Below are 26,365 nucleotides of genomic sequence, written 5' to 3'. Positions count from 1 at the left end.
GCAATCTTGCAGACTGAGACTGGGAGTATCGCTTTGAGTTTGCAAAACGGGAGTGTTTATCTTTCTTCTGAAAAGAAATCCACGACTCCCGGCAGCTGGAGGAGTTCTGCCGGTAGCACACTCGCCTCTGCCTGAGTCCTCAAGTGTCAGAGGTCCGTGTTGTGGTCGGATACGCGGAGTTGACACCCTTCCAGGGGACCTCCTGTGTACTCTGCCACACTTCGCGTCCCCTGGCGTCCCCTCGGCATCTTTGGCTCCCCGACTCCACGATCTACCTTCCCCTCCTCCCTCTCCACTAAGGTGCCTACTCCCGCGATTGCAGAGCGCCCATCTTCCCAGCCTGGGCAAAACCCGGAGAGCTGGAATCCCGCGCCCGGAGCGCCCCGGCGGCCACTGGGCATGCTCCGTTGTCAGGCAGGTTCGGGGCTGCGAGCCGCTTTTGCGCCTCACAGATTCCTCCCGCGGTCGCTCGTCCTCCTCCTCCCGAGCAGGCAGCCGGCGCATGATGGCGGCTGCGGCGGCGGCGGGGAGCGCCAGCGGCGGTGGCAGCAGCGGCGGCGGCGGCAGCGGCAGCAGCAGCAGCGACACGTCCAGCACCGGCGAGGAGGAGCGGATGCGGCGCCTCTTCCAGACGTGCGACGGCGACGGGGACGGATACATTAGCAGGTACTGGGGAGGTACGCGAAACCGGCTGGGGCACAACCAGCCTCTCCGCGCTGCCCTTGACCCCTCCTCTGCCCCCTCGCCCCAACTTCCAGCAAGTTGCTCAGAAGCTCACCGAAAAGTTGGCTGCGACTCTGAGAGCGCGTCGCCGGCTCAGCCACGAAGGCCGAGGGGCTGAGCCGCTCGCCTTCTGGTGGTGCTAGTTGGTCCAACTTTTCCCAGCGCTGTCTTTGTCTGGGCTTTGGGAGACATCTCTTTAGGATGCGAGTCCTCCCCGGGTCTTGGAGCATTCATGCCTCTGCTGAAACGGGTTCTGGCCACTTGTCCCAGGTAAGAGGGGCTGCCCTGCAGCCTCCGGCTCCTGGTGAGATGCTATCGCACCGGGCAGCGATCCGTCCGGCTGCTCAATGGACAGCCCCGCGACTGGACCAGGATAGGGATGCTTTCTCAGTGACAGAGTTTGGGCATGAAAACAGGCTGCGAAGAACTTTCGGGTGCTGCAGAGCCCCTGTGTTCCAAACTGCGGAACCCACAGAATGGACATAGCTTGCCACTCAGTACTGATTTAAACCTGTTAGCCTGAGGGAAACCAAGCACGCAGGCACAAACTGGGGGTTTAGAGGTGAGTCTGGAAAAAAGACCCGACTCCCTACCTCCGCGGGGCAAGCTAACCAGGTGAGTCTCCAGTGGGGTGTGAGGGCGCTTCTGCGAGACCACTTATAACCCTCAGTGTGTTTGCTTCTAGATTCCCTGTGTTGTGGCTTCAAACCGCAGGGCTTGGCAAAATCATTACTTCTGCCCACATTTTTATCACTTATCACACACAAATGGTGAAGAAGGCACTCGTAATGTTTTATGGTATGCTTCTTTGAAGGGTTGACACAGGGCACGGAAGACCTTCGACGCTGAAATTTGAATTGCCTTCTAGGAAGGCCACCTAAGTTGTATATTACATATTAGTTTAGCCTTTGTCTTGGTGATAGTAAAGATCTCTGAAAATCCTAGGCTGCCTCCTGCTGATTGTCCTTGCCTACTTAGAGAAAAAAAGAGTAGGGAATCCCCCCTCAATTTTTTTAAAAGATCTCTAAAACAGGTAATTTGACATATAAGATTCTGACAATTAAAAAAATAACTTATTTGGGACTCGATTCAGTTATGATGACTCTTGACTGAATTTTATTACTTTTCTAGAGTTTCATTGGAAAACATTAGAAAGATATCAGAAAACTTTATGGAGTAATTCTGTTCTGAAATGAAAAAAAATGTAATTCTAGTTGACTCCACATGATTTTCATCTGGAAGTCTTCCCTTTTTGGGTTCTGTGATAAAAAATTTCATCATATAGTTTAGATTTTTTTCTTGCTTGAACAGCCTACTTGAATTTCCTACTTGAATGCCCATTATCTTATTTGTGATAATAAAAACAGTCTGCATTCTTCACATTAGGATGCACAAAGAATTTAATTTCACATGGGCAAGGGTACATACAGAGAACTAGCAGAATTCTCTCTTTTCCTTCCTTTGATTTGGCCTATTAATATGTTGCTTTATCTGAACTACACTTTCTGTACAAATGTTCGTATTATTTTGAATGCTGGCTGTATCTGCCCTGAAGAATAATGAATTCTGTAGGCATAATCTGAGGACTTTGTTTTGGAGGGTGAGGCATTGTGTGTAAGTGTGTGGTAGTAAATAGGAGATTTCAGATTAGAGTAGAAGGCTGCTAAGGTAAAAGTAGAGAAAACTATCATTCCTTGAGCCATATCACTTTAATACATCTGTGTGAAAGTTGAAAGATGGTATGTGCAATTATGTACCCTAAGCCATAACTTTACCTTTGGGCAGAGTTGCTTCGGAAGTCATTTTATGCTGTGAAAAATTCTCGTATAGGAGGAGTTCAGGGATGGCAATCTCCTTGCAAGGAGGAACCAAGGAACCTCTCTAGAAGTATGTTTACAGAGCAAGCACTGTTTTACCTGGAATATATGTTTATTTGATACGGCTTGGGAAATGAGGTTAATGAAGATAAGTGGCATTAAATGCCTCCCTCTCTGGAGCTGCTGCTTTGTGCTACTTTTGTTTAATGACCTTTACTGACCACTCTACAGTGGGTGATAAGGAATGGAGTGCTGTGAATTTTCTCTTTTATAATCTGAGAGTTGGACTTTCTCCACTAAAACCTTAAAAATCTTGGATTCTTTAAAAGGTGTTAAGTTTATGCTCATGGTATACCACTGTATCTGTTAGGATTTCAGTTGGCTATATATAATGGAAAACTAACGGGACAGTCAAAGGTGGACTTTCTCACCTAGAGGTCTGGAGGTGGTTCATTCAGACTGGGACCGCCATTCCACAATGGTGTCAATGCCCAGCTTCCTTCCATCTTTCTGTATCACTATTCTTCATATAAAACATTCATCCTCATGGTTATCTCCTGGTCTTAAAGCGATCGCTGTATTTCCAGCCCTATGTCCAGGTTCCAAGGAGGAAGGTATAAAAGGAAGCTAAAATGAGTAGTGCCTATATCATTAAAGTCGAGCTTTCCCAAATCCCTTAATTGAAATCTTATCAGTTAAACTCCATCACCTTACCATGCAGTAGTGTTCTTGCAGTAGAGTTCAAGGAAGCATGTAATTCGATTAGTCACGTTGCCTCCTAAACAAACTCTGAGTTCTGTTACTAAGAGCAGGGAATGGATATTGAGTAGGCAAGTAGCAACCAAACCTATAATAAAACTTCCATGGTAATCCTCATTCAGTTATTTTGGCTTTGGTCCTTTGCTTAACTCTTATTCTCAAACAGGAGTGGGCTGGAGATCTCATGTTTGGAGGGAGGCTAGTGGAAGATAGACTGAGACCAGGAGGGGACATGTCAGGGCACACAACCTCAGGAAGATGGAGAGAAAGGGTAGGGCTTCAAATCTTCAGTATTCTCTTGGCCCATACTTCCCCAGCAGGCTGACAAAAAGGCACCAGCTCACTGGAGATTCCTGGAATTGCTGCCTCTATCCAGGAACTCCCAGCCTGCCCTCGGTCCCCAGAATCATCCCCACGGATAGTTAAGCTGGAACAGACAACTACTCTTAGGTGGAGCCAAACTGCGGGTTGGACGGGGGAGAGTTGGGACTGTATAGTGGGACCACAGTAGGCTCTTCTGGTGCATTTCATTAACTTTATGATCACTTAACCCCACATTTTATAGTATTGAATTTTTTTGGACCCTATTTACCATGGTATAGGAGGTGGTGGGGTTACTCTATTTGTTGAAATTAATTTCCCTTTGGAATTTTAAAGCTTCCTATTTTTACCTTTCAGTTTAAGAAACTGAGCATTAAGTTTAAACTTAAGTTTAAACATTAAGTTTAAGAAACTTGAACATTTGACAGATACCAAACACCAACATTTGCCCTTATATCAAGTAGCCAAGCCTCAGTGCAAACACTGGTACCTTAGAGAGAGCTTTCCTGACCACTATATCAAAGTGAGTTAGCTCTTCCCCACCATTATTCGCTATCGTAGTACCAGGGGCTTTCTGCCATAGTACTCTTTACAATTTGTAATTGCATTTCTATTTTCTACTTTGTTTGAATGTTTATTGTCAGTCTCCCACTAAATGTAGCTTCATGAGGGTAGGAATCATGTTTATTTTGTTAAAATAATACACTCAGGGGTGCCTGGGTGGCTCAGTGGGTTAAGCGTCTGACTCTTGATTTCAGCTCAGGACTTGATCTCAGGGTCCATGCTGGGTGTGGAGCCTACTTAAAAACAAACAAACTAAACAAGCAAATAGACAAAAAACAGTACATTTAGGGTCTAGCACACTATTGGCCATAAAGTATTCAATCAGTAAATTCTGATGAAGAGATGGCCGAGTATAAACACTGGTATTGTTCAGGTATCTTGAAAAATCTTTCAACCATTTTCATTTCCAAGCATATTCATGTTTATAAAGTACTTTAAATGTGAGTGTATTTTAATAAATAATATTTTCCTTTTTAAAAAAATTTATTTGAGAGAGAGAGTGAGAGAGGGGTAAGGGACAGAGGGAGAAGCAGTCTCCCTGCTGAGCAGGGAACCTGATATGGGGCTCAATCCTGGGACCTAGGATCATGACCTCGGTGCCCGGGTGACTCAGTCGGCTAATCGCCTGCTTTTGGCTCAGGTCATGATGATCCCAGGGTCCCGGGATTGAGCCCTGAATTGGGCTCCCTGCTAAGCAGGGAGCCCACTTCTCCCTCTCCCTCTGCTGCTCCCCCTGCTCCCCCTGCTGTACTCTCTCTCTGTCAAGTAAATAAATAAATAAATAAATAAATAAAATATTGAAAGAATAACTTCTTTCTGGTTATATAAAAGATACTCTTGTTGAAAAATTGGAAAATGCAGGAATGTTTAAAAATAAAAATTACCAATTATCCCATAACCAAGGAATATCATTTCTGTTTTCCTAGGGACATAGCTGCATCATCTCATTCCTCTAGTATATAAACAATGACTGGATAGGGGCGCCTGGGTGGCTCAGTCAGTTAAGAGTCTGCCTTTGGCTCAGGTCATGATCCCAGGGTCCTGGGATCGAGCCCTGCATCGGGTTCCCTGCTCAGCGGAGAATCTGCCTGAGATTTTCTCTCTTTCCCTCTGCCCCCCACCCCTGCTCATGTTCTCTCCCTCTCTCATAAATAAATTTGAAAAAATGCTTCTTTCCCCCTTTAAGAAAATGATTGGTAAAGGGAAAGACATCCCCTCTTCATAGACAGGAAGATTTAATATTGTTATGATAGCAGTGCTCCCCGAAGTTGATCCACAGATTTAATGCAAACTTTCTTAAAATCCAAGCTGCCATTGTGTGCAGAAATTGATAATTTGATCCTAAAATTAATATGGAAATTCAAGGGATCCAGAATAGTCAAAAGAATCTTGAAAAAGAAGAATTAAGCTGGAGGATTCACACTTCTCACTTTCAAAACTTACTGCAAAGCAACAGTCATCAAGACAGTGTGGTATTGGCAAAATGATAGACCTATAGATCAATGAAATAGAACTGAGAGTCCAGAAACAAACCATGTGTCTATAGTGAATTTATTTTCAATAAGAGCACGAAGACAAGGGTTTCAACATCAAGGGTGAAATATGGAAAGAATTGACTTTTCAACAAATGGGGCTGGGGCAACTGCATAGCCACAAGGGGAAGAGTAAACTTGGACACTTTCTTCACATACAAAAATGTATACATTTTTCATATACAAAATGTATGTATTCCTTACATTCCTCATTTACAAAAATTAACTCAAAATGGATCAAAAACTTGAATGTTAAGAGCTAAAACTATTAAACTGTTAGAAGAAAACATAGGACAAAATCTTTGTCACTTTGGATTTGGCAATAGATTCTTGTATATGACACCAAAACATAGACTACAAAAGAAAAAAATAGATAAATTTGGCTAATAAAAATTCTTAAAACTTGTGCTTCAAAGGACACTATCAGAAAAGTGAAAGACAACCCAAAGAATGGGAAAAAATATTTACAAGTCATATACTTTACAAAGGGTTTGCATCTAGATTATATAAAGAACTCTTACATCTCAATAATAAAAAGATAAACCTATTAAAAATGGACAAAGGATCCAAATAGACTTTTCTTCAGAGAAGATATGCAGATGGCCAATAAACACATAAAAAGGTGCTCATCATCATTAGCCACTAGGGAAATGCAAATCGAAACTACAGTGAGACACTACCATACATCCAGTAGAGTGGCCATAATCAAAGTCAGATGATAACAAGTGTTAGCAAGGATGTGGAGAAACCAGAATCCTCATACAATGCTGGTAGGAATGTAAAAAGGTGCAACCACTTTGGAAAATAGTCTAGTAGATCCTCATAAACTTAAACATAGAATTAACATATATTCCAGCAACTCTGCTTCTAGGTATACATGCAAGACAACTGAAGACATATGTCCTCACACAAACTTGTACATGAACATTCACAGCAGCTTTATTCATAATAGTCAAAGATGTGATTAACCCAAATGCCTGTCAACTGATGAATAGACAAGATGTGGGATAGCCATACAATGGAATATTATTCAGTCATAAAAAGGAATGAACTACTCTGAAACATGCTACAACATCAACATGGGTGAGCCTTGAAAGTATCACGCTAAGTAAAAGGGTCCAGTCACAAAAAAAACTACATATTCTATGATTCTATTTATATGAAATGTCTAGAATATACAAATTTATAGACAGAAAGTAGATTAGTGATTGCTTTAGGGCTGGGGAAAATGGGGGGATTAAAGGATGATAGCTGAAGTGTACCGGATTTCTTTTGAAGTGATGAAAATCTTCTAAAGTTGATTATAGTGATAGTTGCACAACTCTGAATATACAAAAAACCGTTGGGTCATACACTTCACATGGGTGAATTTTATGGCATGTGGATTATATCTCAATAAAGCTGTCACCAAAATAAAAAAGATTGGAAAATGTGATTTGTAATTATAATATTCCATTATTTATTTAATTTATTTAAGTATTCTTCTATTGTCAGACATTTAGATTGTTCCCAATTATTTGCTTTGGAATTTCATTAAATCGAAGATGCTATAGATTGGGACACACCATTGTTTTCTGTACCAGTCACACTATGATAAGATACATATCATTGGATAGATTTTTAATTTTATTTTTATTGAAAGTTCTGCCTTAAGCTTCTTAGTCATAGATTTTAATCACATTTTACTGCTGTGCATACATAAAAAGGAAAACAGACTGATCAGATTGTTTAAAATAATCCTAAGATTTCTTCACATTTAAAGTGCAAGCCTTCCAAATCACTTTTTGGTTCAGAGTATTGATGTTGGGTCTCAGCACCCAGTATCAGCCTCAATGACATCAAAATATTCAGAGATGCAGCATTTCTTTAAAGGAGGCGAACTCTTTTCTGTAGGATTGTTTTAGGGACTGACATCTTTCTGTAATCATTGATGTTGGTACTTCTGGTCTTACCAGATCGTGTAGATGGAAGATTCTCCGACAATTGCCAGAACTTGTATTCTTAAGGAAGCATTGAGAATTATCTAGTCATGTTACCAGGAATGACAACGTGATTCACGCTGCACACGCAGTGGTAACTATGTCAGTGCCAGGCCAACAGAATTATAAGAAACCTTTAGATTTCACAATATTAATTCACTAGGCATTTTTTTTTAAAGATTTTATTTATTTTTCAACAGAGAGAGAGGTAGCAAGAAAGGGAACACAAGCAGGGGGAGTGGGAGAGGGAGAAGCAGGCTTCCTGCTGAGCAGGGAGCCCGATGAGGGGCTCGATCCCAGGATGCTGGGATCATGACCTGAGCCGGAGGCAGATGCTTAACGACTGAGCCACCCAGGCGCCCTCACTATGCATCTTAGAAGTTTGAAATACGGTATTTTATGTAATGCTAGAATAAACACCTTCATGGTTCCATGTACTGTATTATTAAAGAGTGAATCTAAACTGGAATTATCAGTGAAACTTATGAACTGGAATTGCTGTGCAAACATTTTGCTTCATCTTCTTTAGACAAGGAAAGTAACTACAAGAGGATACTGTAGTGTTTAACTAAAGAATTACAGATTTACATAGTCAACAGACTCTATTATTCTTCCCCTGGGCAGTTAGCAGAAATCTGCTTTGGGGAAGCTAGAAAGAGGACTCATTTGGCTTTAAAAGTTACAGGAGACACTTGAACAAAAGGTAAATGGAGTAGAAAGACTATGACTTCTAGATTCCTTGTCTCATGGCCAGGTAGATTCCCAGGACATAAGGATTATTCTTAGAGGTGATAAGTCTGGAACACAATTTTTAAAAGAGAGCCTTTGGTGATATTCAAAGAACAGCACAACCAAAGCCAAACTTTGAAGAAACTGAATAATACTGAAAGCCTCAAAGCTATAATCAAATTGTAATGTCACTCAGAAAAGCATAAATGGAACCTAAGTGAGGGTAAAATGAAATCTATTATAACTAATACGAGGGAGAGAATTTTGAATGGGACAAATCTGGTACCTAATCATTCAGAAGAGCCCATTCGGATATATAGTATTTCCTGGTTATTGGATCACACATTCTTTGTATCTAAAGACTCTTAAGAATCATCTAGTGTAGTGCTTCCCAAACTTGAGTCATTTGTCTTTCCATATCACTGAGCACAACCTCTCCCTTGAATTTAAGGCAGGTATGTGCAGTAACTACATATTTGACTTGCATGTCTGAAGCTATCTCAAACTTACAAAACAAAATTCCTGACTCCTCTCCCCAACTCTTCCCTCAGTTTTCTCCATTACAATAAGTGGCTATTCCCTTGCTAGAGACTCCAGTCAAAAAATAAAGTCATCATGCATTCTTCTCTTTTCTAAGAGTACCTTCAGTCCATCAGCAAACCCACCAATTCTGCTTTTAAAATATAGCTTCTGACAGTATAGCTTCTCATCACCTTCGTACTTTAGGTCCACACCATCACCCATCTCACACTGAGATTAGTACAACAGGCTCCTCCTCCTGCCCTGGCCCCCTCCACCCTTCACACGCTCAGATTTTGCATACTGCAGCCAGGTGACCTACTAAAGAGTAAGTCATATAATGTTATTCCTCTGCAACATGGTGGACAGGGCACTGGATCTGAGTCAGGAAAGCTGGGTTCACCTCGGCTCTGCTACTAAGTAGTTACGTGACTTGGTACCAGTACCTGCCTCTGTCTTAGTTTCCTTACCTGTAAAGTGAGATGATAAAACACTCATCTGTGCTTTCTCCTGCTTGGGGTTTATTGAAATTATTGAGTCTGTAGATTTAGTTTTCATCAAATTTGGAAATTAACCAGCCATTATTTTTTTTAAAACATCTTTTCTGTCCCTTCTCTAATTTCTTTTTGGGACTCCAATTATGCATGTATTAGATTGCTTGATATTTGCCCACTTGTCATTGAGCCTCTGTTAATTTTTTCCCCATCTTTTTTTCTTTCTATGTTTCCATTTGGATAGTGTCTGTTGTTATATCTTCAAAATTTCTGGTCTTTTCTGCAGTGCCTAGGCTGCTATTAATCTCATTCATATTTCATTGTATTTTTCATTTCGAGAAGTTTCTTTGAATATATGGAACGTATTTATAATAGCTACTTTAACTTCCTTGTCTGCTAATTCCATCATTTCTGTCATTTCTGGGTCTGTTTCTATTGATTAATTTTTCTACTGGTTATGGAACATAGTTCTGTTTCTTTGCATGCCTGATAATTTTTTATTGGAGGCAGGATGTCATAACTTGTTGAGTTCTGGCTTTTGTTGTTTTCCTTTACTTTGTTCTGCACTTGTCTTTGGATCTTTTGGGAGCTTGCCTTTGAGCTTTGTTATGCAGGATCAGAATAACCTTCAGCCTAGGGTTAATTTAGCCTCTGCAGATCTCTGGAGCTCCCTCTTTCTGAGGCATTCCCTCATCTTCTCTCTGCACCACAAATTCTATCCACCTTGAATTTGCTGAACTTTGTTCTCTATCTTAGCTCAGTGGAACCACTGGGTTATGTTGGATTCCCTCTCCTGTTCTGCATCCTGTAAACTGTCTCCAGGCAGTAGGTTGGTATAATTGTAGGCTACTCTTGCTGGTTTACCTTTACTCAGGGATTCTAGTCTTGTGCTGTCTGTTATATAATGTCTGGAAATTATTATTTCTTATATTTTGTCTGGATTTCTAGTTGTTTTAGGTGGGAAAGTAAATCTAGCCTCTGTGATTACCTAAAGACCTCAAGTGGAGTCTTGATTTTTCTTTTTCCATGTCTTCAAGTGAGCCTCCCTATTTGGAAACACTGTTTAATTAAGTTTACATATAAATAATTTTATAATAACATTTACAGCAATATCTTACTATTTTTAAGCTACTACCTACAGCCAAGGCCCACATATTTTTTTTAAACAGCTAACATTATTGGGGTGCCTGGGTGGCTCAGTCATTTGAGCATCTGACTCTTGGTTTCGGCTCAGGTCATGATCTCATGGTTTGAGCCCCGAGTCAGGCTCCATGCTCAGTGTGGAGTCTGCTTCAGATTCCTTCTCCCTCTTCCCCCCCATCTGCCCCTTCCTGCTTATGCATGCTCTCTCTCTCTCAAATAAAGAAGTAAATAAACAAATAAATAAAATCTTAAGAAAAAAACAGCTAACGTTATTGAGTGCTGTGTGCTAACCTGTATGCTAAGCCAACACCTTATATACATGACCTCAGTTACTACTCACAATAGCCCCTTTGAAAAGAAATTATTATTATATGCAATTTAAAGATGAGAAAAACAGGCTCAGAGATATTGTTATTTGCTCAAGTTTCCACAGTTAGTAAGAACCGAACGTCAACTGATGTCTCTGGTTCTCAAATGAAGGTCTTGACCACTATTCAGTGCTGCTTTTCACATGTGTGTCTTTCAGATATTTTCTAACAGCTTTACTGAGATATAACTTGCATACTATACAATCTACCCATTTAAAGTGTACAATTTGGGGCTCCTGGGTGGCTCAGTGGGTTAGCATTGGCTCTTGAGCTCAGCTCAGGTTTTGATCTCAGGGTCATGAATTCAAGCCCTGTGTTGGACTCCAGGCTGGGTGTGGAGCCTACTTAAAAATAAATAGATAGATAGATAGATAGATAGATAGATAGATAGATAGATAGTACAATTCAATGTGTGTGGGTTTTTTTGTTGTTTTGTTTTTTGTTTTTGGTATATTCACAATTTTGCAACCACCATCATAATCAATTTTAGAACATTTTTATTACCTCAGAAAGAAGCCCTGTACCTTTTAGCGTATTCTTCCATCTTTCCCCAAACTTTCCAGCCCTAAGCAACCATTAATTTACTTTCTGCCTCTATAGATTTGCCTACTATGGACATTTCATGCAAATGGAATCATATGTTACCTTTTGTTGCTTGTGTTTGGTGACATATCCAAGGAGGCTTTGTCTAACCCAAGGTCACCTATGTTTTCTTCTAAGAGTTTTATAGTTTTAGTTCCTACATATAGGTCTATGATCCATTTTGAGTTAATATTTGTGTATGATGTGAAGAAGCGTTCCAGGTTCATTCTTTTGCACGTGGATATCCAGTTGTCCTAGCACCATTTGTTGAAAACACTATTCTTTTCCCATTTTCTTGGCAACTTTGTCAAAAATCAATTGACCATAAATGTAAGGGTTTATTTTTGGACTTTCATTTCTTTTCCATTGATATATATGCCTATTCTTTTTTTAAAAAATTTTTATTGTTATGTTAATCACCATATATTACATCATTTGTTTTGGTGTAGTGTTCCATGATTCATTGTTTGTTCATAACACCCAGTGCTCCATGCAGAATGTGCCCTCTTTAATACCCATCACCAGGCTAACCCATCCCCCTACCCTCCTCCCCTCTAGAACCCTCAGTTTGTTTTTGAGAGTCCATCATCTCTCCTAGTTCGTCTCCCCCTCTGACTTACTCCCCTTCATTCTTCCTCTCCTGCTATCTTCTTCTTTTTCTTTTTTCTTAAAATATGTTGCGTTATTTGTTTCAGAAGTACAGATCTGTGATTCAACAGTCTTGCACAATTCACAGCGCTCACTGTAGCACATACCCTCCCCAATGTCTATCACCCAGCCACCCCATCCCTCCCACCCCCAACCACTCCAGTAACACTCAGTTTGTTCCTGAGATTAAGAATTCCTCATATCAGTGAGGTCATATGATACATGTCTTTCTCTGATTGACTTATTTCACTCAGCATAACACCCTCCAGTTCCATCCACGTTGTTGCAAATGGCAAGATCTCATTCCTTTTGATGGCTGCATAATATTCCATTGTGTATATATACCATATCTTCTTTATCCATTCATCTGTCGATGGACATCTTGGCTCTTTCCACAGTTTGGCTATTGTGGACTATATATGCCTATTCTTATACCAGTACTACAGTGTCTTGATTACTGTTGCTTTGTCATAAGTCTTGAAATCAGAAAGTGTGAATCCTTCCACCTGGTTCTTCTTTTTTTCAAGATTTTTTGTCTATTCTTAGTCCTTTGAATTCCCATACAGATTTTAGAATAAGCTTGTCAGTTTCTTCAACCCAAGCAGCTGGGATTTTTTGATAGGGATTGAATTGAATATACAGATCAATTTGTTCACATGCGTTTTTAGTAACTTTATTTTTTCAGGGTATTTTTGTTTTTTCCCCTAGGCTACATTTTTATTTTACGGTCCTTTTATTTTGAGTTCAGTATATTAATGAATGTTTAAATAATGGCATATGTTTATGGAAGCCTTTATAGTTTATAATCAATTAATATGCACATTATCTCATGTCATCCGTGCAACAGGAATTAATATCTCTATTTTAAGACAAGGAGCCATGATAACAAAGCCTCTGGGGGAAGGATGAATCTGTGGTCCTACTTGAGGGCCTTTTCCATCGTACATGCTGCCAAGCTAACACAAGAAAATGCATTTTCCCCAAAGCCTTACATTTCTTTACTGTTTAATTTACCCAAGGCCTATGGTGAGGGTGAATTTTCATTTTATAACTGCCTTCTTAGCATAAGTGGGAATGGCATTTAATACTTGGTACAGAAGGTGATGCATTTGCATTCTAAATGAAGTTCCATGGGAGTCTCAGCTGGGGAGACTCTCTGTTGTTCTGCAAATTGAAAATCTCTTTAAGTGTTAGTCCCAGGGTAGAAACCATATGGAGAGAAAGGGCATTTCCTTAGAGAACAGTTAATTGTCAGCTACTCATTGTCATTTCAAAATGTCAGTTTAAATATGTAAATGAGTAATTCCTGAATTCATGCCATTGATTATTGCTGATTACCTGATGGGAGAAAAAAAGTTGGGTCAGCAGGCCTGGGTAAGGACTCCTGGACTTACTCATTTTTCAAACATTTAGATTCCTAATGAAATTAGAATGTAAACGAGCACATTTCTAGATTGACCAATAAGCATTACATGTGTCTATCTGATGGGACAGATGTTAGTTGAGTTTACGTGTAGCCCTCAGTTGAATATTTAGTTGTAACACTTGTGCTTGGAAAATTCTAGATAGATGAGCTTTGTGTTTATTATTATTTTTTTTAACATTCACAACAACTAATGTAGATGTAGAAGATACTTAAATGCATTTTATTTTAGACTTGATGTTGGTGTTAATTGGGCATCTATTTAACATAATGGCAGGCACCGTTGGTTACACCTGTTGTCTATTGTTTAAAACATCAGTATATGAAAATTTGTGATACATATGAAGGAGTTAAGAAACTAGGTGGGGTGAAGGGCAGCATTTGTGTAAAAATGTGGCTGCATTTCCTTTAAATGTCAGAGTTTTTCACTTATTTACAAAAATTCAGAACTTCTTTCTGGGAAATAACAAGCTTAACAGAACATCTCATTTCAGTAAGGGTGTTACTATGACAATTTGATGTACTATAGAGTCCTAACCTAAGTTTATTTCATGACGTGGACGACAAAGTCATTTTTCACAAACATTTTTCTGTAACTGAGCAGGAAGCTCTTCTTAAAATCCTTCAACCATTGTCCATTTCTTTTGGGTAAGTTCGGACTCCTTCTAAAGGCTTTTATTTTAAGGTCCTTGGTCATCTGGCACAGTGACTATATCTCTGTCCAGCATGACCTGCTGCAGTCCCCCCTCCAGCGTGCCTGCCCAGCTGTTCCAAGCATCATGCTTTGCACACACAGCTCCTCCTGTAAGTGCCCTTCTTTCCCCATCGTCTACCCAATGACCACCTTCTTATTTTTTTCTAGACTGTGTTCTCATGGAGCTCTTTCTCTGCAGACTTCCCTCATGCCTCAAGACCTTACACACACTCCTAGGCCAGCACTGCTCACATTTCATATTTTCACTGTTTCCATTTCCTGCCTCTCCATACTTAACATACTTAAGGCGGAGACTACACTTTTTTTTGCCTTTTGTCTTTGTAACCTCAGTGCCCGGCATTTAATAGAAAATGAATAAATAGATAAAAGTGTTCATTGGGTAATAGTAATTTCAAACACTTTAGAATTTTTAGAAAAAGATTCTTCAGGATCTGTCCAGTTCAGAAGAAGCTGAAGAATTTATATTTGAAAATGCATTTCATGGGCGCCTGGGTGGCTCAGTTGGTTAAGCGACTGCCTTTGACTCCGGTCATGATCCTGGAGTCCCAGGATCGAGTCCCACATTGGGCTCCCAGCTCAGCGGGGAGTCTGCTTCTCCCTCTGACCCTCTTCCCTCTTGTGCTTTCTATCTCTCATTCTCTCTCTCTCAAATAAATAAATAAATAAATAAATAAATAAAATCTTTAAAAAAAAAAGAAAATGCATTTCATGTACATTTTACCTAATCTAACATATCAGTATGGTGGGGATTCAAGGCCCCTGCTGCCAACTAGTCATGTGACGTTAGGCAAGTTACACAAGCCTCTCCAATCAGTTACTTCTTCTGTAAAATAATTTTAACAACTTTTCCAGGACTGAAATACCTTTATTTTGTAGTCTCTAGGTCCCAGCTCAGGATTTTGGTGGCAGCATATTCATGTTGCTTACATTAGTCTCTACTGGGCAACTGGTATTTGTTTATGAGCTAACCCCGATGAATCCATAGTTTCTCTTACAGTAGTAGCTGTTCTCATCCAATAGCCTTTAATACCACCTAGTAGGTAGTATTTTCAAAAGCAATGAACTGTTGGTTGGGTTTTTTTTGTCTGTTCCTATGTATTGGTTATGAGATGAAGTGAACTTAAAAACTATTCTTACTTTTGTGTCCTAGTTGTTATTAAAAAGTTGATAGACAGCTGTCTACATGGTTCTATCTTGACTCTCTCAGGGTATGTAAAAGTTTAGAAAGAGAAGATTTTCAAATTAATATTTTATAGACCACTTTTCTGAGCCTATTCCTCTGTTGTTACTAGGTATTTGCAGTAAACTAACATTTTAAAGTAATGATAGAATAAAAATAAGGGAATATGCCCAGTCATAACTTGTATTATAGTAATTTCAATTTAACTCTGCCTACCAGAATGGGGCAACTGTGCCTTTATATCTCTCATACCACCCAACACCATCCCTTGTACATAGATGCTATGTACGTAGATGCTAAGTCAGTTGAATGAATGAACTGATGGATTATTACTACTTTAAGATAAAATTATGTTGCTGCTTCCACTCTCACAAGATAGGATTTTCATTTTTTTCATTCCCAAAATAGAGAAAAACTCCCATGCCAATGTTAACCTGTCTAACTGTATGCTTCCATGCTTCCAGAATTACCATCTGTGAAATAACATGGGATGAGGAAATTGTAAAGGATATTGTCTTTTGATCTTAGCTTACAAGCTAATTTGCTAAAGCCCCCTCCCTATTCTGATATAAAATACAGGTTCCCTTGAAGGAAGAGTCACTATTCACAGTGGTTTGTCACTTTCTAGATTTCCTTGTGAATCTTCAGTACTCAGCCTCTGAAAACTATCATAGGAGAGTGAATTTAAGAATATTGATTTTAATTTAATTTTATTTTTCAAAGATTTTATTTACTTGAGAGAGAGGGAGTGTGTATGAGAGAGAGAGCACAAACAGGGGGCAGAGGGAGAGGGAGAAGCAGACTCCCCCCTGAGCAAGGAGCCCACTGCAGGACTCGATCCCAGGACCCTGGGATCATGACCTGAGCCAAAGGCAGATGCTTAACCAACTGAGCCACCCAGGCACCCTGATTTTTATTTTTAGGCATTCATTGAATGCCCACTGTATGCCCGGAGGAATACAGAGATGGGTGTGTTATAACTCCTGCCCTCAAGGAGTATTTGGTCTTATGCAATAAGTCCACCTATGACCAGAAACAAGGAAAAGTGCAATGTGCTTAGGAAGGTTCCGGGAAAGGAGAAAAACAACCAACTGGGCTTTATAAAAGGGTATTGTTCTAGTCAAGGCTGAGTTTGTTGCAAGGAAAAGGGACCAGGCCCAGAATGGCCACTGAGCTTCACTTCCCCTCCTTGATCATGGCCTCTTTCTTTACTTCAGCGAGGGTGGCTGTAGTGATTGCTCACGTTGTTCCCTGCTTCCCTGCTCTCTCCCCCAACGGTGAGGAGCCCAGTGCAATACTGATGACCAGGGGAGACCACCCTCCAGAGGCCTGGCTTCCTCTGTGGCTGCCTGAAGAGTCAGGTTCACAGCCTGAGGTGTTGTGGAGGTCACACCCTGAAGGGCAGCAGTCAGGGAGACACAGGAGATGGGGGGAACCAGTTGATAAGTTGCTCCTCCTTCTCCCTGAGAAACTGTTCTGAGTGCAGTCGTTTCTAATGGCCTGTCTGGAGACATTGTGTAAGACCAAATAACCAACTGTTTTAAAGTGGTGGCCAGCTTGGTTATGCACCCCCTTATATTGGTTCTTCCCACTCTTTCCTCACTTAGCTTTCCCCTTCACTCTTGCTTGCCTGAGATTGCACCCCCAATAAAATAGAAGCATGTAAGCTTAAAGTAGGACCCATATAAACAGTTCATGGAAAGGAGATTATTCTTTAAATACATTGGGCTGCACAGGCCCTGAGCCTAATTGCAAAAAAAAAAAAACAAAAAAAAATCCAATAAGAAAAAATATAAAGAAAATGAGATCATTCTTAATCTCATCCACTTGAGCTAGTAAACACACAAAGAGATACACACACAGATAGGATGTAGTGACCATTATTAGTTGCCCCCACACTCTCTACCCTCACTTTTCTTCTTCCCAGCAGATCCCTATCGGAAGTACAGGCAGCCACTCTGCCTACAAGAAACCCCAGTGTCTCAGGGTCCCACTTCCAAATGTAAGGGGAAACCTGACTGATCTAACGTCATCCTAGCCTCTTAGCAACAATTGGGTTAGGAATGGGCATTTGAGGTGACTTGGACTAATGAGTCTCTAGAAAAAGTTTTCTGGAGATTTCTGGAAAAGTTTTCCACGTTCTTCTGTAGAGTTTCTGGAAGCAACTCCTTCTCTCCTTCCCTTCCAAGTGGGACATGGACCTGAAGAGGATGCAAGTGTCCTCGATTATCAGTAGTAGCCACCCACAGATCCAAAGGGAAATTAATACTAGGATGGAGACCACACATTAAAGGGAGGGAACAACATGGAAAAAGCTAGAGCCTTGATGATACTGACTGAACCACGGAAACCCACCCTGCCTCTAGACTTCCTATTATGTAAGCTAATACATTTCTTTATTAAAGACTGCTTGAGTTATGTCTTTTTGACTTATATGCCAAAGCATCCTAGAACATGTAAATGGGATTTTACTACGCATGCTGTTTTGTAATCTGCTTTTTCCACAAACTATATCATATAAACTTTCCTTGTAAATATAGATCTTGTAGCACCATTTAAAATTTATTCCATGTTTTGTGTGTGTATAAAACTTGATATATTATGCTAGTTATCTCTCTATAGAAATTTAATTTTACTTTCTGTCTTAGTTATTTGTTGCTTGCCCCAAAACTCAGTGGCTTAAAACAACACGTATTTATCATCTCAGTTTCATGCATCTTGAATCCAAGCGCGGCTTAGTTGGGTCCTTTGTTTTAGGGACTCTCAGGAGGCAGCAGTCAAGGTATCAGCTAGAGCCAGAGTCATCTTCAACTGGGCAGGATCCATTTCCAAGGTCATGCAGTGGTTGCTGACAGGATTCAGTTCTTCGAGGGCTGTTGGATGAGGGCCTCAGTCCCTTGCTCACTATTGACCAGAGGCCACCCTTACCAAGTTCCTTACCAAGTGTTCCTCTTTACCAGAGCAAACACATGAGAAGCCAGAGAGAGAGTGCCAGCAAGAGAGAAGTCAGTCTTTTGTAACTTGATCTCAGATGTGACATCCCATCACTTGTGCCACATTCTATTCTTCAGAAGCAAGTCACTATTTCCAGCTGACGTTCAAGGGGAGGGGGCTATACAAGGGTGTGGCAACCATGAGGCAGGGATCATTGGGAGCTGTTTAGAAGGCTGCCCAACACACTTCCTTTTATAAACAGTGTTGTGGTAAATATTCTTATATATGCATCTTTGAAAACTTCTGTTATGGGTTGAATTGTGCCCCCCCTCACATGTTGAAGTCCTAACCCCCAGTACCTCAGACTGTGACTATATTTGGAGATAGGGTCTTTCAAGAGACAAATAAGATTTGGGGCGCCTGGGTGGCTCAGTTGGTTAAGCGACTGCCTTCGGCTCAGGTCATGATCCTGGAGTCCCGGGATCGAGTCCCACATCGGGCTCCCTGCTGAGCAGGGAGTCTGCTTCTCCCTCTGACCCTCTCATGCTCTCTCTATCTCATTCTCTCTCAAATAAATAAATAAAATCTTAAAAAAAAAAGAGGTAAATAAGGTTTAAATGAGGCTTTGGGGTAGGCCCTAATCCAACATAACTGGTGTCCCTATAAAAAGTGATTAGGACATAGATCAGTGCACAGAGGAAGCCCATGTGAGGACATAGGGAGAAAACCGCCATCTACAAGCCAAGGGGAGAGGCCTCAGAATGAAGCCGGCCTGCTGACACTTCCAGCCTCCAGAACTGTGAGGGCAAAAACAAATTTCTGTTGTTTAAACCACCCAGTCTCTGGTACTTTGTTATGGCAGCCCTAGCAAACTAATAAACCCTTCCATTAATATCTGGGTTAATGTATTTTTTTTTTAAGATTTTATTTATTTGACAGAGAGAGACACAGCGAGAGAGGGAACACAAGCAGCGGGAGTGGGAGAGGGAGAAACAGGCTTCCCACCAAGCAGAGAGCCCGATATGGGGCTCGATTCCAGGACCCCAGGATCATGACCTGAGCCGAAGTCAGATGCTTAACGACTAAGCCACCCAGGCGCCCCTGGGTTAATGTATTACTAATTGCCTTCCAGAATTTACTTTGCCATCAGCAATCTATAAAAGTGCCTGTTTCCTCACATATTCAGTAACATTAAATATTATTACCTTTTTTATCTTAAAAAAAGAGATTTATTTATTTTAGAGGGGGAGAGAGAGAGAATGCATGCGCATGCATGCATGCATGTGCATGGGGCCAGTTGGGGCCCGGCTGGGCAGAGGGAGAGGGAGAGGGAGAGGGAGAAAGTCCTAAGCAGGCTCTGTGCTGAGCACAGAGCCCGACATGGTACTCAGTCTTACCACCTGGAGACCATGACCTGAGCCAAAACCAAGAGTCAGATGCCCAGCTGCACCACCCAGGAGCCCCTTTACTACCATTTTTAATCTTCATCAATCTGACATCTGAGTGATGGTATAATATGAGGTAATTTTACAATTATTCAAATCATAGTGAGTTTGGACATGTTTTCTATTTATTTATTGACTATCTGTATTTCTAATATGTGATTTTTTTTCTGTGCTCATTTTTTTCTGTTAGGGAATTTGTTTTTCTTTTTGACTTATAATAAGTCTTTGTATGTTGGGGACATTAATCTTTTGTCAGGTTGCAAATGTTTTCTCCCAGTTTTTGCTTTCTTTTAAAATTTGTGTTATCTTTTGCAAAATATAAGCTTTAAATTTTTGTGGAGCCAAATCTGTCACTTTCTTCTTTTACTTTTGCCCATGTTAAGGCTCTAATGAACTCAGGAGATAAATATTGATATTATTTTCTTATAGCTATCTTATGGGTTCATTTTGTAACTAAAATATCTAATCCCTATGTATTTATGTGCATATAATTTACATGACAGGAAACATCCTTTTTTCCCCCTAAATGGTTAGTAAATTGTCCTAATCCCATTTAATGAATCTATCCTTTCCCTATTGATTTGAAAGTACACATTTTATTGTGTACTGACTTTAAAAATATATATTCGCATCTGATTATGGATCCTACATTTTCTTTTACTGATCTCCATGTTCTTGTATTAATACTGTTACTTTATAATATTGTTCAATATTTCATAAGATTTGCTTTCCTTCATCATCTATCCTCAACACCCTTCCCCCCTCCCCCCGCCAAAAAGCCATCTTGACTATTTTCAGGCAGTTTTTCCTCCCAAAAGAACTTTCGAAACTCCACTGAACTTTAGCTGGAATTGTGATACATTTTGAAATTAATTTAGAAAGAATTGATATCTCTGTAAGCCAGTTGTTTCATAAGAGATTATATGTCTCTATATTTACTTAATATTTTTTGAAGTGTCACTCAGTGGTTTTTCTCATATTTATGCCTTATTTCTTGTTTTGTTTCTATCTTACCCTCCAAATTTTTTTGCTATCATGAATGGAGCTTTTAAAAAATTTTTTTTCTAGTTGATAACTGATGGTATTATATATATTTAAGCTACTTCTTTTGTCTGTTCAAATATTTATTCAACCAATATTTATTAAGTGCTTACTATGTGATATACACTCTTCTAAGCACTGACAATATAGAGGTGAACAAAATAGACCAAATTTTCTGCATTCAAGAAATTTACATTCTTTCTGTGAGGGGTGGGAGAATGAGATAAATAGTAAACACAAAAACAAGATATGACTTGTCAGATGGTGAGAAATACCAAATAGTAGAGAGGTGTGAGAGGTTAACTTTAGCATTAAATAGAGTAATAAGGGGAGACTTCACTGAGAAAATAATTTTTGAGCAAAGACCTGAAGAATTAAGGAATAGTCATTTATTTATAGGAGGAATAAGGTTCCTGACTGAAGGAACAGCCAATACAAAAGCCATGAGATAGACACTGGTGCATTCAAAGAATAAGGAGGTCAGTGTGTCTGGAGTGAGAAAGGGAAGAGCAGTAAAAGACAAGTGAGGAGGCAGATTTTACGACCTTGTAGATTACTGTAAGGCCTTTGGGTTGGGTGGCCTTTGGGTTAGTCTGAGTGAGCGTTTCCTGCTTAATTCTGGAAGATTGTACTTCATCCGTTTTCTTACTTCTCATAAACTCCTCAGCCCATTCAGTTCTTGCATCTGTCCCCCTCATTGATCCATATTATCACGTCATGGAAACAGTGCTAAGTCCACTAAGTGACCTTCTTGTCAGTAAGTAAAATGGGTATTTTCAGTCCTTGCTGTGTATTCCTTGTCAGGGATGGGTTGTGTTGACCATTGTTGGTCTCTTGAAGCACCCTCTTGTCTGGGCTCCCATTACCCACAGCCTCCTTGCTTTTCCCCCACCTCTGTGGCTCCCCTTCTTTTCTATATCATTTGCAGGCTCATCTCTTCTCCCTGACTATTGAGGGCCAGGATTTCTCAAGGCCTCAAGTTTTCCATTCCTCTCTAGGCATTCATGTCTCGTCTCTCCTGTTTCAGCTTCGCTTGTCTTTGTAGATACAAGTGGTTCCCCAGTAAATGTCCAGCTCAGACTTCTCTTCAGAGCCTCAGACCTGAGTAACCTCAACTGCCTATCTATCATTGCCCACCAGATATTTCTAAAACATCTTAAACTCCACAGGTCCAATATTGGACTCATGGTCTCTCACCACAGATTCTAATCTTCCAGTTTTGCTATCTCAGTGAATGTGACCACTGTGCATCCACATACACAAGCCAGGAGAAACTTTGGCATCATTCTTGACACCCTCATCACCTCCCATATTCATTTCATCACCAAGTTCTATTCTTTTCCGTCTTTATTACTCCCACCCTAATTCTCTCTAAACTTTGAGTACTGAAATACTCCTAGCTGACTTCTTGTGTTTCCTTAGGCCCTCCTCCAATCCAGTCTCTACACTACAGCCTGAGAGAAATGCCAGTCTGCTCATACCCCTGCTTAAATCCCTCCAAGTGAGACAGAAACCTCAACTTGGCCAACAAAGGCCCTGCATGATTCCACCCCCTCCTGGCTCTCTGGCTAACAACCACTTTAGTCTTCTTCTTTTTTTCAAATTTTATTTATTTAAGTAATCTCTACACCCAACATGGGGCTTGAACTCACGACCCGGAGATCAAGAGTCACGTCTTCTGGGCGCCTGGGTGGCTCAGTTGGTTAAGGACTGCCTTCAGCTCAGGTCATGATCCTGGAGATCCGGGATTGAGTCCCGCATCGGGCTTCCCGCTCAGCGGGGAGTCTGCTTCTCCCTCTGACCCTCTTCCTTCTCGTGCTCTGTATCTCTCATTCTCTCTCTCTCTCAAATAAATAAATAAAATCTTAAAAAAAAAAAAAAAAAGAGTCACGTCTTCTCTTGACTGAGCCAGCCAGGCGCCCCTCTAGTCTTTGAATGCCAGTTTCTCCAATGCATTCTGCTCTCAATTTCCTTTCGATTCTCATGCAGCTGCATGTGTCCTGCTATTCCAGAACTTGTGCGCTCAGTTCAAGGGTCAACTTTTTCAGCCTTCCTTGGCCCTCTCATCCTCCTTGCCTTCAGAGCACTTATTTCAGTTTGTAATGATATGTTTATTTGTGGGAATGCTTGATTAACGTATTTCTGGCCCACTGAACCACGAGTTCCATGAGAACAGGGACTGTGTCTGTTTTTGTTCACCACTGAATGCTCAATCCTAGCTCAGTAACCTGGCACATTGTAGGTATTCAGTAAATATTTGTGGAAAGAATCAATGCAGTCCCTTTTGCTTAGAATGAAACCAGAAAGGTGCATTTTTGCATAACTGGCACACCAGTACATTTATTTTTATTTGAATAAGGAATTTATTTCCATAAACATAAAAAGTGCCCTTTTTTTTAGAAGTTTCTAGGTTTTTCTGGAGTTGTTAGAGAAGAAGATCTGATATAACTGCCCTTTATCCTTTGTGCACACCACCTGGACTTAGGACTGAGTAAATGCAAAGATTCTGTGCTAATAGCTATCCAACACTGTTAATGATATTTCCAAATATATTAAAGATGTTGTTTTGACTTGGGTAATATCCACTTTCTGGAGGCTTCAGGAAATGAGTGCAGCCTGAAGTGCTTTTCCTGCTGTTTCTGCTGAGCACTGTCCTGGATACTGTGAAACAAGCAGCCAGGAAAACTCAAGTCTGTGCCCAAATTTGAGATCAGAGCTGTGAGGTGTTTTAAAAGGAGGCAAGGCCCAGAAGTAGAAAGTGGGTGAATGGCTGGGTCAGCTGAGGTTACATCACCACATGGACAGTTTCAGAAGGCCAAAGGCCCAGCTCTGTGGCGGGTCTGCAACTAGTTTTAACGTATTTTGACCTGACTTTGACAAGTGCAGCAAGAAAAGTACCCATTTTTAAATCTTATTTACTTCTCTCAGTTTCTAATGCCTGTGTGGACATTGACAGGAGAAGGTTCTCAAGCATGTGTGTTCAAATTTTTTACTTTACCATTCAGACTGACCTTCATTACTGAAAACATTTTTAAATGTATCAGTAAAGTGTAATCATTTTTGTTTATTTAGTTGTATGCCCTCTGTTTAGTAAGGTCTCACTCCTGCTATTCTTGGATGCCTGATCGTCTGATGGAAAGAAGCTTAGCTTCTTGCAGCCCTTCCTGAATTAAGAATCCTTTTGGAGCAAAGGATCTCTCTGGGATTCTACTGTAATCTGTAGTTTCCAGAATAGTTGCTGTTGTAAACACCTGTGGGTATTTTTTTCTGATGCAAAGTGTCCAGCCTTTAATATCTGTTCTAATTATTTCTTGTATCTCTCCAAGAGGCAGGCAGTGTAGAATCGTGACATACAGAATGGATTCTGGAGTTTTAATCCCGACTCCATCATATACAAGCTGTGTGACTTTAGGCAAGTACTTAACACTTTTATCCCTAGGTTTCCTGATCTGTACCATGGAGGTACAATAGTACCTATCCAGTCTATTATTATAAATGGGGTTGTTCAGAATGGGAAATGAATTACTATTTGAAAGAGTGAGTTACTGTTTTTAGGATTGCTTGGCTTATAGTAATTACTGTTTCTAAAATAGAATAAATGTGATAAAGTTCCAGAAACCAGTACTTCTTAAATTTCAGAAATCATTTGGGGGTATTATTAAACTGCAGACTCTGACTGTAGTTCTGGTGTGGGATATGAGATTCGGCATTTCTTCTTTCTTTTCTTTTTTCTTTTCCTTCCCTCCTTCCTTCCTCCACACCCAGTATGGAGCCCAGCATGGGGCTTGAACTCATGACCCTGAGAGCAAGACCTGAGCTGAGATCAGGAGTCAGCCACTTAACCCACTGAGCCACCTAGGCGGCCCTGGGCATTCTCAGGAGCTCCCGGGTGTTGCAGATCCTGCAGGGCCGCAGGCCATCCTTGGAGTAGCAGCCGCCAAATGTAAAGCAGCAAGCTCTGTCTCCCAATTCTTCTCAGACGTGACAAGCTACATTTAGGAGAAGCAGGGACTTAAAAATGCTCCTGTCTTTTGCAGCTCTGTGGGCACAGTGCATACGTTGTAGAGCGTGAGGCTGTTAGGGGAGCCTGGAGCAGTGTGCGGGCTCCCACAGTCCTCCCGCAGCTTTTAATGGGGGGAAGCCATTATCCTTGTTGCTGGAAGTTAGTTCTCCCATCAGCTGAGGGTGAGCCACTGATGCAGTATGTGTCTTACGTGTTTCAGGGGAAAGAGAAGGAAAAGAGGAAAGAATGCTGATGAGAAAATGCACAGGGAAAGAGGTATCAATGCAAATATTAGTTGAATAAAGAATGGACGCACCCAAGTCAAGAGTTCCTGTAGCTCTTGCACTGGGGAAACCACACTGACAAGGTGCCTCGGAGGATGTGTCAGAGGCCTCAGTCTTGACCCTCTTACCTGCGTCCAGATTGTTAGAATTTCCACTGGAAAAAGGGTTCCCTTCATTTAAGATATTCCCCAAATCCACCTGTGGTAATGATGAAAGGCTAGAAATAACTTCAGCTACAAACACTTGGGAAGTTTTTTTTTTTTTTTTTTTAAGATTTATTTAAGATTTATATATTTATTAGAGAGAGAGAGAATGCAAGAGTGTGCATGGGGGAGAGGGTGTGCCGAGGGAGAGAATCCTGAAGTAAACTCCCTGCTGAGTACGGAGCCTGACTCGGGGCTCAATTCCAGAACCCTGAGACCATGACCTGAGCAGAAACTAAGTCAGCTGCTCACCGCTCAACCGACAGAGTGACCCAGGTGCCCCTCCCCTTTAACTTTTTTTTTTTAATCATTGAAGTATAAACAAGGCATCTGTTTTCATGCAAGGGACTCTTAGGCAACCTACTTAGCCTGTCTGGCTTTAGTTAACTTTCCCTTTTCCTCAGCTTTCCTGAATATCACGTGAGCAGAGCACATGTTTACAACCCAGTCCCCTGCCCGAGGATGCCCAGTTCTGCTTGCTTTCTTTGTACTCACACACTGGAGCCAAGGTGTACGTGCACTTGCGCATGCGTGCGTGCTTCCCATAGTGACTTCGAGACTTTTTGGAGTAGATGTCTGAGTCCTCTAGTTGCGTTTGAAGCGTGTCTGCCTTTTGACTTTCAGATTAGTGATGGCCTTGCAGTGGCTAAAGTTGAGTGGTCCACAGCAACACAGGTTTCTGAGGTGCTCCATGATGACCAGATACTTCTTCTGCTCCAAAAGGTGCTTCAAAATTCTCCCCACCAGTCAGAGAAGAGAATAATGTTTATAGGTCAAAGAAGATTCTGGGAACACAGAATTCTGATTTTTTTTCCCCAAAACATTTATTTTTCTGGAATCTTCATTCACACACACATACACACATGCGTGCATGCACCCCTTAGCCCTGGTTGTGGACCTCTCAGCTTGCCCGAATCTTCTTGAGCAAGCAGTCTGGGAAAGGCTGGTATCTGACAACT

General features: G+C 40.9%; 1 protein-coding gene across 3 annotated transcripts in view; it reads left to right on the top strand.

The window, feature by feature from the left end:
* The first annotated feature begins 496 nt into the window (after positions 1 to 496).
* The window catches only part of MCC (MCC regulator of WNT signaling pathway), a 387,205-nt gene continuing 361,336 nt past the window's right edge, over positions 497 to 26,365 (top strand). For 2 of the 3 annotated variants that reach the window (XM_025866893.2, XM_073889298.1), the window contains exon 1: positions 497 to 666. In XM_025866893.2, the coding sequence (XP_025722678.1) occupies positions 503 to 666 (164 nt within the window). In that variant the 5' untranslated portion in view covers positions 497 to 502. Of the gene's footprint in view, positions 678 to 26,365 lie in introns of all 3 variants that reach the window. The other variant, XM_073889303.1, reaches the window with a different exon arrangement.

Source organism: Callorhinus ursinus, unplaced genomic scaffold, assembly GCF_003265705.2.
Source record: "Callorhinus ursinus isolate GAN/ISIS: 27379988/994484 unplaced genomic scaffold, GSC_fseal_2.0 scaffold3, whole genome shotgun sequence".
Lineage (NCBI taxonomy): Eukaryota > Metazoa > Chordata > Mammalia > Carnivora > Otariidae > Callorhinus > Callorhinus ursinus.
Note: the sequence above shows the minus strand (reverse complement) of the source record. Positions and strands in the feature narration are given on the sequence as shown.